Source organism: Mobula hypostoma, chromosome 10 (genome assembly GCF_963921235.1).
Source record: "Mobula hypostoma chromosome 10, sMobHyp1.1, whole genome shotgun sequence".
NCBI classification, from domain to species: domain Eukaryota; kingdom Metazoa; phylum Chordata; class Chondrichthyes; order Myliobatiformes; family Myliobatidae; genus Mobula; species Mobula hypostoma.
In genome coordinates this window covers 132,513,616-132,529,181 of record NC_086106.1, presented here as the reverse complement: position 1 = coordinate 132,529,181, position 15,566 = coordinate 132,513,616, and the positions used below count along the sequence as shown (strand labels likewise).

At 43.1% G+C, this 15,566-nt stretch overlaps 1 protein-coding gene across 2 annotated transcripts in view; it reads right to left on the bottom strand.

Moving 5' to 3' along the window:
* fgf13a (fibroblast growth factor 13a) overlaps positions 1-15,566 on the bottom strand; it is a 483,723-nt gene that overhangs the window by 271,792 nt on the left and 196,365 nt on the right. For both annotated transcript variants that reach the window (XM_063061170.1, XM_063061171.1), the window contains exon 3: positions 921-1,088. In XM_063061170.1, the coding sequence (XP_062917240.1) occupies positions 921-1,088 (168 nt within the window). The remainder of the gene's footprint in view (positions 1-920; positions 1,089-15,566) is intronic.

The window sequence follows — 15,566 nt, the reverse complement described above, 5'->3', positions numbered from 1 at the left end:
GGGGGATGGTTAGAAGAGGGGGAGGGGACAGGGAAAATGCAGTGTGTTCCAATGGAATCTGAATACAGTGCAGAGCACAGGTATATCTTATTCCATTACCTTATATGCAGCAGGTGAAGAGAGAACTTGTCGAGCTGTGATCCATGTCTCTCTTTACAGAGAGCATGTGTGCTGTTGAATTACAAGCCTTTGCTTCACCACACACACAGCACACTGCTCGAGTTATTTTTAGCCTAGCCCTGAGTGCTTCAATGCCCTCACTGTAATCCTTTGTTTAAAAATAAAAACGGGGGAAGCAAAACATTCATCTGAGGGGAGAATGCATATCTCGGTGCTTCAGGCACACCACTTGGCTGCATTATAAACTGTGAAGAAAACTGCAGTGACTTAACACAGTGCTATAGACTCGAAACGTACAAGACACATCTGCATGCAATACGCTCCTTTACAATTCGAATTGACGTGCATTGCATACAGTTCCCGTATTAATACTGCTGCTCTGCCAGTGGAGCACACAGAACATGGAGTCTGGGCGAGCAAGCGCGCAGAAGCGTTTCTCAATGGCCACAGCGTCACTCCCTTAGCCGAGAGGCAGATTCTGGGGCCGGGTGGTCTTTAACAGCAAGCAACTTTCAAAACAGCCAAGTGACATAGAATGAGTCACAATGAAAAAAAAAACATTCCTTCTCCCTCCCTGTTTCCAAAGCATTGGATCCAAAAAAACATTTCTCACATGCGATTCTGGCAAAGCATTGGGCCCAGGGTAGGCAAGCAATCCGCAGGTGAGATGTTCACAGCGACTCTGGTCGGAATGCAGGGTCCGCGCCGTTATCACAGCCTCCCACCCCCTCCAGAACATGGCACAGCAGAGGGACACGGACAAAGACAGACAAAAATAGCTGATTGTGCGGTAGACAAACCTTCCAGGTCTGTGTTTTCGTTGTGGTTGACTTGCTTCAGAGGGCAGCAGAAGATTTCGTGACATTTAGCACGAAACGGAGACTCTTTTTTCTTAACATCGGCGGATTGGATAGAGTCTCGATGCAACACATAGTAATCCTGTGTGTCAGGGACAGCATCATCTCGAACTGTGGTTTTCATACAACAAAATGAACTAGGATTAGCAGGTATTCAACCAGACTTCCCCATCCCATCTCCCCTGAACTCTTGTTAAAACATTTAGACCAGTCCCCTCGCAAAAAAATTCCAGAGCAACACGCACAAAATACTGGAGGAACTGAGCATGTAGGCAGCATCTATGGAGAGGAATAAACAGTTGACATTTCGATCTGAGATTCTTCATCAAAACCCCTGAAGAAGGGTCTTGGCCCAAGACATCGACTGTCTATTCACTTCCATAGCTGCTGTCTGACCTGCTGAGTTCCTCCAGCATTTTGTGTGTGTTACTCTGGGTTTCTTGCATCAGCAGAATTTCTTGTGTTTAAAAGAAATACAGTTGTTTATACATTTTTAAGTCTGGAATAGCAATAAATTCCATGTTGGTAAAACCATAGATTCCAAACTCAATTACTCAGAATTAAATCTCTTCATGTTAAATGCAAACTCTTGCTGTGACCACACCATGCAACACAAAAGATTTTACAAGAAAAAGATTTAGACCGTTACATCTGCTGTCCCTTTAATGTCGAAGAGTCTCCACAACATGTGGTCTTAATCCAGAGTCCACGTACCCCTGAGTTAACAATAGGGGTCCATGATATAAAAAAAGATTGGGAACCCCGCTCTACAACATGGTAAGGAGGTCCGATGCCTCAGGTGTTCCTGGAGGTTTAGATTCGTGCTTGTGCAATGTGTAAAATTCAATGCAAATTGTGTTCCCAGATCACCCACATCCAACGCCTTCACCACTCAGAAGGACAAGGGCAGCAGGTGCAAGGAAACGCCACCATTCACGGGTTCCCCTGCAAGTCGTACGTCATCCTAACTTTGAAATATATCACCTTCCTTCATCGTTAGTGGATCTAAATTCCTGAACTCCCTCCCGGACTGTGGGAAGACCTTCCCCAGAAGGACGACAGTGGTTCAAGAGTGCAACACACCCCCACCTTCTCTTCATAACTGTTTAATGTCACTTCCAGTACACAAATGCAAAGAAAAACAAAATAATTGTTTTTCCAGATCCAAAGCAGCACAAAAAATACACACTAAGCTAAAGAAGATAATAATTAAAATAAAAAAAGCACAATAAATATAAGCTAGCTTACGGTATATACATAGAATGATTGATTGTTCATGAAGTGACAGTAGACACAGGAGTGCCTGTACTCAAGGTGACTTCCAGCACATGGGTAAAGGAGTGGTGGTTGGGAGTGGGGAAGGGTAGGTTAGTGGGTGGAGGTGTTGACAAATTTAACAAATTACATGACACGTGCCAGTGATAATAAACCTGATTCTGATTCTGATTCTGAACGGCCTTACTGCTTGGGGAAGGTAACTGTTTTTGAGTTTGATGATCCTGATGTGGATGCTGCATCACCTCCTCACAGATGGGAGTGGGACAGACAGTTGATGAGCAGGGTGGGTCGGGTGGATCCTTCACTCTCAAGGGTAGTCAGGAAAGTAATTGTCCTAACAACAGCCTTGCCATACCCCATAAATAGAAAAGAGGATTACGGAAACTGAAGGCTGAGATTGGTGCGAGAGAATCAGAAGACAAGAGGATTGGGCCATTTCACTAGGATTAAGACCTGGCATTGACGGTGATCTTATAGAGTGGTGCAGAGTTGGTGGCATGGTAGTATAGAGCTTTAGAGCACCGGCGATCAGGGTTCAACATTCGTCTCTGCCCGTAAGGAGTTTGTACATTCTCCACGTGACCATGTGGGTTTCCTCCGGGTGCTCCAGTTTCCTCCCATGTTCTAAAGACATACGGGGCAGGGTTAGTGAGCTGTGGGTGTGCTACCCAGGCACCAGAAGGATGGTAGCACTTGTGGAATGCCCTCGGACTGCATTGGTCATTTCCACAAACGATGCATTTCACTGCATGTTTCACTCGATGTACACCTGGCAAATGAAGCTAATCTGTGTTGACAGGTTAAATGCTAACGGGAGGGAGAGCTCCCTCAGCTACAGATGAAGCCTTCTGCACCATGTCCTCAACTCCGAGAGGTGTGTGTGAGCTGGAGAACCAGTTCTCCAGCAAAAAGTGTTAAATTAGGAGGAGAGATTGCACCGTTACAGTGGTATTTTCTTGAGTTTAGGAAGAGTGATCTGTGATTCTCAGAAGGTACAGGCCCCAAAGAACATAGCCTTTTGGGGCTGTATTTCCAATCCCTTGGCTCTCTGATCTGCGAGTGTAAAACGTTCAGTATTTGGGTCTTTCCCATTACACTCAACTTTGGTGGGTTCATGAACCACACTGCATTATCACCCCACTGTCCTAACAACAGCCAATTCAATGCTATTTCATCACATACATATATACACCTCGAGCTAACTTGCATATCGCGAAGGGAAGTGTACCTAAAATTAGTGTCAATCACTGACCGCCTTCTGCACAAAAACTATTCCTTTTGTCTGCTACCCAAGAACCGGACAAAGTTGAAGTCAACGTAAATTTACTATCACAGGACATACAGCACATGTCACCATATACAACCCTGAAATTCATTTCCTGTTCATGGGAAAATAAAAAAATACAGAAGTTATGAAGACATAAGTTTATGAACTTATGAAACAAGAGCTGACAAACAATCAATGTGCAAAAGAAGAAAAACTGTGCAAATAAACAGATAGGTAATTAATACTGAGACCATCCAGTCATGCAGTTTGAACACAATTACTTTTGCTTCATGAAGATGCATTTTACCAAACAGCAATGAGACTAATTTCAGTCTCATGACAAGGCCACACTTCCACTGGTTAACAGCTGGACATCTTGTTGTTAATTTCTACCTACATGAAACCTGTGGAGAAGAGGTACTGTTAAAGCCATCAGAAAATAATAGAGTTGTGCAGGGATTTAGGAATATGTTGAACAGGGAGTCCCCTACCCACATTCCTCCTCACCTACTCTCACCTATAACCTTCCTTCCCCTCTCCAACCCCTTACTCTGGCTTCTGCCCCACCTCTCCATTTATGCTGAAGGGTCTTTGCCTGAAACGTCGACTGTTTACTCTTTCTCATAGATGCTGCCTGACCTGCTGAGTTCCTCCAGCATTTTGTGTCTGTTGCTCTTGATGTCCAGCATCTGCAGAATCTCTCGTGTTGGTGACAGCTATTTCACTTTCAGGGATTCTGTCCGCCATTGGACGTAGATGTCAGAGGCATCACTAATTTTACCTGCCACGGGAGATTTCTGTGATCATTTTGGTAGGGGTGTATATTCCAGTTCAGGTCAATGTCAAACAGGCTCTGGATGATCTAAGCAATGGGATCAACATGCATGAAACAGCACACTCTGACACCTTGAAACTTGAAAAAGTTACTAAATACTTACCATCAACAAATCACTTTAAGTACTAGACCACTGTTACACCACCATCAAGAATGCTGACCGTGCTATTCCACGCCCACACTTCAGGAAGTCTGATCACCTGGCTGTACTTCTACTCCCTGCGTATAGGCAGAGACTGAAGATTGCAGCACCAGTAGTGAGGACCAAGAAGGTATGGACAAGGGAAGTACAGGAGCGCCTACAGGACTGCTTTGAATTGGTGGTCTGGTTCATGTTCAGGGCTTCATCTTCGAATCTGGATGAGTATGCTGCAGTTGTTACCGACTTCATTAAAACCTGTGTGGATGAGTGTGTAGTGTGTGCCTACAAAGACTTGCTGTACATTCCCAAATCAAAAGCCGTGGGTGAACCAGGAAGTATGTTATCTGCTGAAGGCTAGATCTGTGGCATTCAAATCTAGCCGCCCAGGTCTGTACAAGAAAACTGGGTGTGACTTGCGGAGGGCTATTTGAAGAGTGGAGAAACAATTCCGAGCCAGGCTGGAGGTAACGTAGGTTGCACAGCAACTCTGGAAGGGCTTGCAAGACATTACTTCCAACAACGAGAAACTCAAGAGCATCAATGACAGCGATGCTTCACTACCAGATGAACTCAATGCCTCCATGCCTGCTTTGAAAAGGAGAACATACCTACAGCTGTGAAGATCCCTGCTGCACCCAGTGACTCTGAGATCTCTGTCTTGGAGGCTAATGTTAGGCTGTCTTTAAGGAGGATGAACCCTCACAAGTCAGAAGGCCCCGACAGAGTACCTGGTAAGTCTCTGAAAACTTAGGCATCCAACTAGCGGGTGTATTCAAGGAAATTTTCAACCTCTCACTGCTACAGTCATGTTCCCATCTGCTTCAAAAAGGCAACAATACCAGTGCCTAAGAAGAGTAGTGTGAGCTGCCTTAATGACTATCACCCGGTAGCACTCACATCGACAGTGATGAAATGCTTTGAGAGGTTGGTCATGGCTTGACTGATCTCCTGTCTCAGTAAGAACCTGGACCAGCTGCAATTTGCTTATCACCACAATGGGTCTCTAGCAGACACAATCTCAATGACTCTTTAACTCGGCCTTAGGTAATACAAACACCTAGGCAGGAAGCTGTTCATTGACTGTAGCTCAGTGTTTAGCACCATCATTGCTACAGTCCTAGTTGATAAGCTACAGATCCTAGGCCTCTGTATGTCCGTCAGCAATTGGATCTTCACTTCCGAACAGGATGACCACAATCTATCCGGATTGATAATAATATCTTCTCCTTACTGACGATCAAGAATGGCGCCCCTCAGGGATGTGTGCTTAGCCCACTGATCTACTCCCTCTACCTAAGACTACATGTCTAGGTGTAGCTCAAATGCCATCTGATGATATAACCATTGTTGGTAAAATCTCAGAAGGGGATGAGCGGGTGTACAGGAGCAAGATATGCCAGCTTGCAACAACCTTGCACTCAGTGTCAGTAAGATAAAAGAGCTGATTGTGGACTTCAGGAAGGGTAACGATGTGGGAGCATGAACCAATCCTTATAGAGGGATCAGAAGTGGAGAGAATGAGCAATGCCGAGTTCCTGGGTCTCAAGATCTCTGAGGACCTAACCTGGTCAGAACATATCAATGCAATTATAAAGAAGGCAAGACAGTGGTTATGCTTCATTAGGAGTTTGAAGATATTTGGCATGTCGACAAAAACACTCAAAAACGTGTATAAATGTACCGTGGAGAGCATTCTGACAGGCTGCATCACTCTCTGGTATGGGGGAGGCTACTGCACAACACTGAAAGAAGCTACAGAAAGTTGTAAAATTAGTCAGTTCCATCTTGAGTACCAGCCTCCGTAGTATCCAAGACATCTTCAAATTAGAAAGGCGACGTCAATTATTAAGGGCTCCATCACCCAGTCAACTCTCTTCTCGTTGTTACAATCAGGTAGGAGGTACAGAGGTCTGAAGACACACACTGAGCAATTCAGGAACAGCTTCTTCCCCTCTGCCATCTGATTCCTAAATGGGCATCGAACCCATGAACACTACCTCACTTTTTAAAAATATAAATTATTTCTGTTTTTGCACTATTTCTAATCTATTTAATATACCTTATATGTACTTACTGTAATTGATTTATTTATTTTGCTTTCTATACTATCATGTATTGCATTGAACTGCTGCTGCTGCTAAGTTAACAAATTTCACAACACATGCCTGTAGTAGTAAAGCTGATTCAGAGCAGGGAGAGGGGCTCATTTGGACCAGCTCAGTGTGTATGGGGAAGACTTAAGCTGCGGCACACAAAAAAACCTGATAAGGTAAAGAACATAATAACAATAAAATGCAATAATTTAAAATACATAGGATAGTTTATACACATCGACTGAGTGTAGGTCTATAAAGTGACACGAGGCACTAGAGTGCCTGTACATAAGGTGATTGACAGGCATGATAAAGCAGTGGTGTTTGGGGGTGTGGAGGGGTGGGTCAGTGGGTGGAGGTGTTGATCAGCCTCACTGCTTGGGGAAAGTAACTCTTTTTGAGACCGTTCCCATGATGCTGTAAGGAAGGAATTCCAGGATTTAGACCCAGCAACAATGAAAGCCTGGTGATATATCTCAAAGTCAGAATGATAGGTGACTTATATAAGTAGGTATTGGCCAAGAGAAATGAAAATTCAAACAAAAATATCAAATACTGAACAGTTCAGGTAGCATCTGTGGAGACAGAATCAGTTAACATTGCAGGTAGATGACTTTACTTCAGAACTGGTTCTGTTGACATGGCAACCACCTCAGAATCAGAAGCAAGTTTAAAATCACTAGCATTTGTTGTGAAACTTGTTGTTTGGTGGCAGCAGTACATTACAAAACATAATAAATATATAAATTACAAAAATCTGTGTATAAAATAAATAAAATCCTGGAAAACCTTCTCTCATTTTTACTATGTTCTGTACCAGCAGTTATGGTTGAAATGACAATAAAAAGTGACTTGACTTGACTTGAAATATTAACTGACTTCAAACAGAAAACATTGGAAACTTCCAGCCAGCAGAAGTGGTAGAGGCAGGTTCAATATTGTCATTTAAAGCAGAATTGGATAGCTATATGGACAGGAAAGGAATGGATGGTTATGGGCTGAGTGCAGGTCGCTGGGACTAGGTGAGAGTAAGAGTTTGGCACGGACTAGAAGGGCCGTGATGGCCTGTTTCCGTGCTGTAATGTTATATAGTTATATGGAAACACACAACAAGTCAGGCAGCATCTATGCGAAGAGAAACTACAGCTTGTCAGACTGCACTTGGAGTATTGTGAGGAGTTTTGAGCCCCTTATCTGAGACATTGGAGAGGGTCTAGAGGAGGTTTGTGAGAGTGATTCTGAGAATGAAAGGGTTAACGTATGAGGAGTGTTTGATGGCTCTGTCCATGTATTCACTGGATTTTAGAAGAATGAGGGGTATCTCGTTGAAATCTATTAAACACTGAAAGGCCTAGACAGGGTTGATGTGGAGAGGATGCTTCCTATAGTGGGTGAATCTAGGACTAGAGGGCACTTCCTCAGAATACAAGTTCGTCCCACTAGAACAGAGATGAGGAGGAATTTCTTTAGCCAGAGGGTAATGAATCTATGGAATTCATTGCAACAAGCAACTGTGAAGGCCAAGTCGATGGGTATATTTAATATGAAGGTAGATAGGTTGACGATCAGTCAGCATGTCAAAGGTTATGGGAAGAAGTTAGGAGAATGGGGTTGAGAGGGATAATAAATTAGCCATGATAGAATGGTAAAGCAGACTTGATGGGTCGAATAGCCTAATTATGCTCCTATGTCTTATGGTTAACATTTCATCGCCTCTTCGCACAGGTGCTGCCTGACATGTTGAAGGTTCCCAGCATTTTCTGTTCTTATTTCAGGTTTCAAGCATCTGCAGATTCTGCTTTTGAATTGAGTCACACTGAAATGCCTTCTGCAGTTGACGGTATGGATGAGATAGGCTGAAAGGCTGGTTTCTGTGTTGTACAATTCGATGACTCAATGACAGATGCCACCGATTTTCTAGAAAGTAAGACAGGTTCAAATTAGTAACCAGAAGATCTGAAACAATCGAAGGAACAGCAGGGCACAAACTCCATCTGGTATGTCCCACCAATTCAGAGGGCTGAGCTCGATCACTGTTCTCAGTTCTATTTTCAGCCTGCTCCCTCAGAACCCTCAATCCTCCTAAAATCCCAAAGTCTACCTCAGTTAAGAAAAATAAAAATTCAATTTATGTTTCACACCAAAAGCGAAGCATCGAAACATACAGTGAAAGGCATTGTTTTCATTAGTGACCAACACAGTCTGAGGACTGTGCTTGGCAGCCGCGGCTGCCAGCATAGCAGAGCCGCAATTTATTAACCCTAACCTGTATGTCTTTGGAGATTGGGAGGAAACTGGAGCACCTGGACGAAACCCATATGGTCACGAGGAGAACATACAGCGGCTGGTAATCAACCGTGAATGGTGATCGCTGGCACTGTAACAGTGATACACTAACTTTTCACAACCGTGCCACCCCAATAAATGAAAATAATTGTAATTTATTCTCAAAAATACTCAGAGGTGGGGAATTCTGAAGATTCACAAACCTCTGGAAGGAGTAACTTTTCCATATAAAAGTTGAAGCACATAACCCCACATGAGAACCGCTTGCTGTCCACAGGGTGGGATCTGACCACAGCAATCATGGCAAAACTTAGACAGGTATAAGGAGGAATTTAAGGTGGGGGGTTATATGGGAGGCAGGGTTTAAGGGTCGGCACAAGATTGTTCTATGTTCTACGTTCTAAAACTTCCTCATTCTTGCACTTGTTCCCCATTGAAGTTATGACTGATGTTTCACTTGCCTTCTGAAGTATAGTGGATTCCAGTTAATTGAGCATCAGTTAGTTCGGGCAGCTACTTATTTGGGACAACTCTTAAAGAACAAAAACTAATCGAGAAAATATCTGGAAATCATTTCATTTATTTGGTACACTATGCCACTTAATTGCGACAGGAGACTGACCAAACCGTTTCTAACTAGTGTCAGTCATGTGCACTTGTGTGGCCTTTAAAGACTACAATATACTTAGCCTGGTGTTGGCACGTGGCCAAGTGGTTAAGGCGTCGGTCTAGTGATCTGGAGGTCACTAGCTCGAGCCTCAGCTGAGGCAACGTGTTGTGTCCTTGAGCAAGGCACTTAACCACATATTGCTCTGTGATGACACCGGTGCCAAGCTGTATCGGCCCTAGTGCCCTTCCCTTGGATAACATCAGTGGCGTGGAGAGGGGAGACTTGCAGCATTGGCAACTGCCAGTCTTCCACACAACCTTGCCCAGGCCTGCGCCCTGGAAACGGACTTCTAAGGCGCAAATCCATGGTCTCGTGAGACTAACGGATGCCTATAAAAAAACTTAGACTGAAGTAGTTGCTAAAGGCCACACAAGTTTTTAAGTAGCATCAGGAGCAGGCTTTTGTGTTCAAATGCAGTGATTTTTGTCACTGATAGTTGGCGAGTAATAAACAGTAAGACAACTCTGAACTAATTTGCCCATTGTGGTTTCAAGCTTTCAGGCTTGCAGATGTCAGATATGGCCGGGAGTGAAAATGAAATTATTTCACTACTTCAACAAGTTATGAACAGTGAAGAATTTGAAGGTATTGACATGCATATTAAATGTTACAATGAAAATGAAAAGTTGGAGGATGCAATTGTTGAAAACATTGTATGAAATCCGTCGATTGTCTGCACTGATGGTTCATTTACAGTCAATCTAAAGAACACAGTTGTGTACATGAATGAATTCCCCCACTGATGACTACAGTATTAGGAACTAATACACAGTTTTATAGTATCGTAGTAGGATTGGTATTGTTCTAATTTGTTTTGTACATAACTTGTTTATTAGTTAAAAAGTAATTTGTCTTTTTATATCTTTTTAACTATTTCCACCTAATTGCAAAATGTACTGGTGCTGATGTGTCCCAATTAACCAGAATCCACTTAATTTGCAATGCTTCTCTGTGTTCCTGGTGCGAGCAGTTCCAGTTTGCTCGAAACACACAGCGAGCAGCCTCAAACTAATTAAACATTATTCTGTTTCTCTACTCTCCTCCCCAAAGTGAGTTCTCTCATGTCTCTCCTCATCCCACTCCACCAGCCCTTCGTTTATCTACGGAGACTCAAGCAACTCCAATTACTGGAATCCGGAGCTAAAAACTAACAAATTCCTGGAGGATAAGGACGGTTCAGCTTGACAACAAACTTCTAGGGATGTACTGTTGAAGGTACCCTGACTAGTTAATCATATCCTGGTTTGGCAATTTGAAAAAGCTTAGGAATGCAAGAAATCACAGAGGTTAGTGGACTTTGCCCGATACATCACAGGCACATCCCTTCCCACCCTCCATAGTACCTGCAGGAGGTGCTGATACAAGAAGGCAATATCCATTAAAGATCCGACCATCTGGGCCATGCCACCTTCTTGCAGCTACTGTTGGGCAGGAGGTACAGAAGTCCCACACCAGTAGGTTCAGGAATAATTAATTCCCTTCAACCACCCTGTTCTTGAACCAACTGGCAAAACCTAAATCACTATGGTTTAGCAACACTGTGACCACGTTGATCAGTTTGCACTAAAACGGACAGTTTTTGCTCTAACTGTTCTTTCTTGTAATAATGGTATATCATTTAAATTTATGTATTTTCCTTGTGAATGCTGATTATCTGACACTCTGTGTGTGTGACACTGCTGCAGCTACATTTTTCATGACACCTCTGCCCACATGGACTTGCGCAGATGACAATAAGCTCCGCTTTGACTTTGATGTGTGAGCTAGTCGGCATCTGTGGAGGCAAATACACAGTGTTTTGTACTATCTATTTCAATCCTGTTCTGAGCTGCTGAGACACTCCAGCATTCTATTTCTTCTGTGCAATAATTACATTGAATGACCTCTTTGTTAAGTATCTCCTATATCTAAGAGTGGCCACTGAGTGTATGTTTGTGGTCTTCTGCTGCTGTAGCCCATCCACTTCAAGATCTGATGTGTTGTAATTTTAGAGATGCTCTTCGGCACACCACTGTTGTAAAACATACGTTTATTTGAGTTACTGTCACCTTCCTGTCAGCTTGAACCAGTCTGGCTGTTCTCCTCTGGCCTCTCTCATTAACAAGAGATGTTTGCCCACAGAATTGCTGCTCACTGGATTTTTTTTTGTTTTTCGCACCATTCTCTGTAAGCTTTAGAGACTGTTGTGCATGTAAACCCCGGGAGATTAACAGTTTCTGACATACTCAAACCACCCTATCTGGCACCAACAATCATTACAAGGTCAAAATCACATAGATCACATTTCTTCCCCATTTTGATGTTTGGTCTGAACAACAACTGCACTGCTTGACCATGTCTGCAGGCTTTTATGCATCGAGCTGCCACCACATGATTAGCTGATTAGATATTTGCATTTATGACCAAATAAAGTGATCTCAGAGTATTTACTGTTCATGACCTGGAATGGAATGATTTCTTTTTGTTTTCCGGTTGCTAATCAGTCAATTTTTACACCGCCTGTAGTTGCAAAATTCTCCCACAGTCTAAAGACGTACGGGTTAGTTGGTTAATTGGTCATTGTAAGTTGTCCTGCAACTAGGCTAGGGGTAAATTGGTAGCTTACTGGATAATGCTGCTCATTGGGCCAGAGGAGCCTGTTCTGCACTGTATTTGTCAACCAATCAATAAATAAATTAAAGATATATTGTGGAAAATAGACAACAGAAAGGGACTACATGTTAACTAAATATGTCTGTTTGATAATGGGCTGGAAGGAGATGATCCAGGAACATTGGTTAGAAACCTACATGTGGTTGCTTGTGAATTAGCAGCTGAATAATTCATGAATCCCATGATATTAAGTAGTTCTCATTCATAAGTGAATATCTGGAACAGTTATGATTTATGCTTTCAATTAAATTAGTAGAACCACACTTCTAAAGTACTCCACTGACAGTTCATGGCTTTGGGATGGGAGGGACTGAATATAAATGTGAAAAAAAGTCATTCTATCCTTGAACCCCTATCTCAAACAAGTTCAAAAGTTGAAAGTAAATTTATTATCAAAGTACAAATACAGTGACATGCAAAAGTTTGTGCACCCCTGATCAAAATTTCTGTTACTGTGAATAGCTAAGCGAGTAAAAGATGACCTGATTTCCAAAAGGCTTAAAGTTAAAGATGACACATTTCTTTAATATTTTAAGCAAGATTACTTTTTTAATTCCAACTTTCAAAGGTAACAAAAAAGGAAAAGGACCCGAAACAAAAGTTTGGGCACCCTGCATGGTCAGTACTTAGTAACATCCATCCCCTTTGGCAAGTATCACAGCTTGTAAACGCTTTCTGTAGCCAGCTAAGAGTCTTTCAATTCTTGTTTGGGGGATTTTTGCCCATTCTTCCTTGCAAAAGGCTTCTAGTTCTAGATTCTTGGGCCGTCTTGCATGCACTGCTCTTTTGAGGTCCAGCCAAAGACTTTTGATGATGTTTAGGTTGGGGGGCTGTAAGGGCCATGTCAAAACCTTCAGCTTGTGCCTCTTGAGGTAGTCCATTGTGGATTTTAAGGTGTGTTTAGGATCATTATCCTGTTGTAGAAGCCATCTGCTTTGCATCTTCGGCTTTTTTACAGACGGTGTGATGTTTGCTTCCAGAATTTGCTGGTATTTAATAGAATTAATTCTTAGCTCTACCAGTGAAATGTTCCCTGTGCCACTGGCTGCAACACAAGCCCAAAGCATGATCGATCCACCCCCGTGCTTAACAGTTGGAGACTGTCCTTTTCATGAAATGCTGCCCCCTTTTTTCTCCAAACAAACCTTTACTCATTGCGGCCAAAAAGTTCTATTTTAACTTCATCAGTCCACAGGACTTGTTTCCAAAATGCATCAGGCTTGTTTAGACGTTCCTTTGCAAACTTCTGATGCTGAATTTTGTGGTGAGGACCCAGGAAAGGTTTTCTTGCTGATGACTCTTCCATGAAGGTAATATTTGTAGAACAGTGCACCACCACTCCAGAGTCTGCTAAATCTTCCTAAAGGTCTTTTGCAGTCAAAGGGGGGTTTTGATTTGCCTTTCTAGCAATCCTACGAACAGTTCTCTCGGAAAGTTTTCTTGGTCTTCCAGACCTTAATTTGACCTCCACCTGTTAACTGCTATTTCTGAATTACATTACGAACCGAGGAAATGACTACCTGAAAACGCTTTGCTATCTTCTTATAGCCTTCTCCTGCTTTGTGGGCATCATTTATTTTAATTTTCAGAGTGCTAGGCAGCTGCTTAGAGGAGCCCATGGCTGCTGATTGTTGGGACAAGGTTTGAGGAGTCAGGGTATTTATAAAGCTTTGAAATTTCCTTTATAATATTTATAAAGCTTTGAAACGATGACTGTGAACAAGCCGTAGCCCTAACAAGCTAATTAAGGTCTGAGACTTTGGTAAAAGTTATCTGAGAGCTCAAATCTCTTGGGGTGCCCAAACTTTTGCATGGTGCTCCTTTCCTTTTTTTACTCTAAAATTGTACAAAACAAAAAAATACACTAATCATGCTTAAGATGTTGAAAAGAATGTTTCATCTTTAACTTTATGACTTTTGGAGATCAGTTCATCTTCTACGCACTTAACTATTCATAGTAACAGAAATTTTGACCGGGGTGCCCAAACTTTTGCATGTCACTGTATGTTACCATAAACAATTCAGAGGTTCATTTTCTTGCAGGCATTCACAGTAAATAAAAAGAAACACAATAGAATCAATGAAAAAATACACAAAAAATGGAGAAACAACCAATGCAAACTATGCAAGTACATCAGGAAAAAATAAACAATAAAAATTGAGAACATGAGATGAAGAGTCCTTGTAAGTGAATCTGTAGATTGTGGGAACAGTTCAGTGATGAGGTGAATGAATCTCAGATTTCAAGTTTGGAGAAGCATTCTTGGGAAAGTTCAGGAAAGTCTCCATAGAGCAAAATGTAAAATGGTAACATAAATAAAATGTAACATAAAACACATTTTTAGAAGTAACTGAGGATCCAGGAGAAATACCAGTTCCAATCTCTCTAATTATCTTTGTCGCCACTTTCACACAGTGAAATATATAAGCTATCTTATATATTTATATTTATTCTGTTTTTTTTATTATTGTGTTCTTTATCCTTTGTGTGTTTGTGCTGCATCCGATCTGGTGCAACAAATATTTTGTTCTCCTTTGCAGTTGTATGATGAAAATGACTTTGAGCGATCTGGAATCATGCGGGCAGTGTACACATGCCATTGTCTTATGCGGGCAGTGTGCAGGCGCCCTTGTCTCACATGGGCAGTGGGCGGGCACCCTTGTCTCACGCGGGCAGTGTGTATGGGCACCCTTGTCTCACGCGGGCAGTGTGTATGGGCGCCCTTGTCTCACGCGGGCAGTGTGCGGGCGCCCTTGTCTCACGCGGGAAGTGGGCGGGCGCCCTTGTCTCATGCAGGCAGTGTGTACGGGCGCCCTTGTCTCACGCCGGCAGTGGGCGGGCGCCCTTGTCTCATGCGGGCAGTGTGCGGGCGCCCTTGTCTCACGCAGGCAGTGTGCGGGCACCCTTGTCTCACGCGGGCAGTGTACACATGCCATTGTTTTATGCGGGCAGTGTGCAGGCGCCCTTGTCTCACGCGGGCAGTGTGCGGGCGCCCTTGTCTCACGCGGGAAGTGGGCGGGCGCCCTTGTCTCATGCGGGCAGTGTGCGGGCGCCCTTGTCTCATGCGGGCAGTGGGCAGGTGCCCTTGTCTCACACCGGCAGTGTGTACACACCCTTGAGTTGTGCCAGGCCACACAGTTGTGGGTGTAGAGAGAATAGAGCAGCGGGCTAAGCACTCTTTCTTGAGGTGATCGTCATTGAGGAGGAAATGTTATTTCTGATCTGCATAGACTGTGGTCTCCCAGTGAGATGACAAGGATCCTGTTGCAGAGGGAGGTACAGAGACCCAAGACTTGGACTTTTTTGGATGCATCCGCTGTAGATCTATTGTGGGGATAGGCAAATTGCAGCTGGTCCAGATCCTT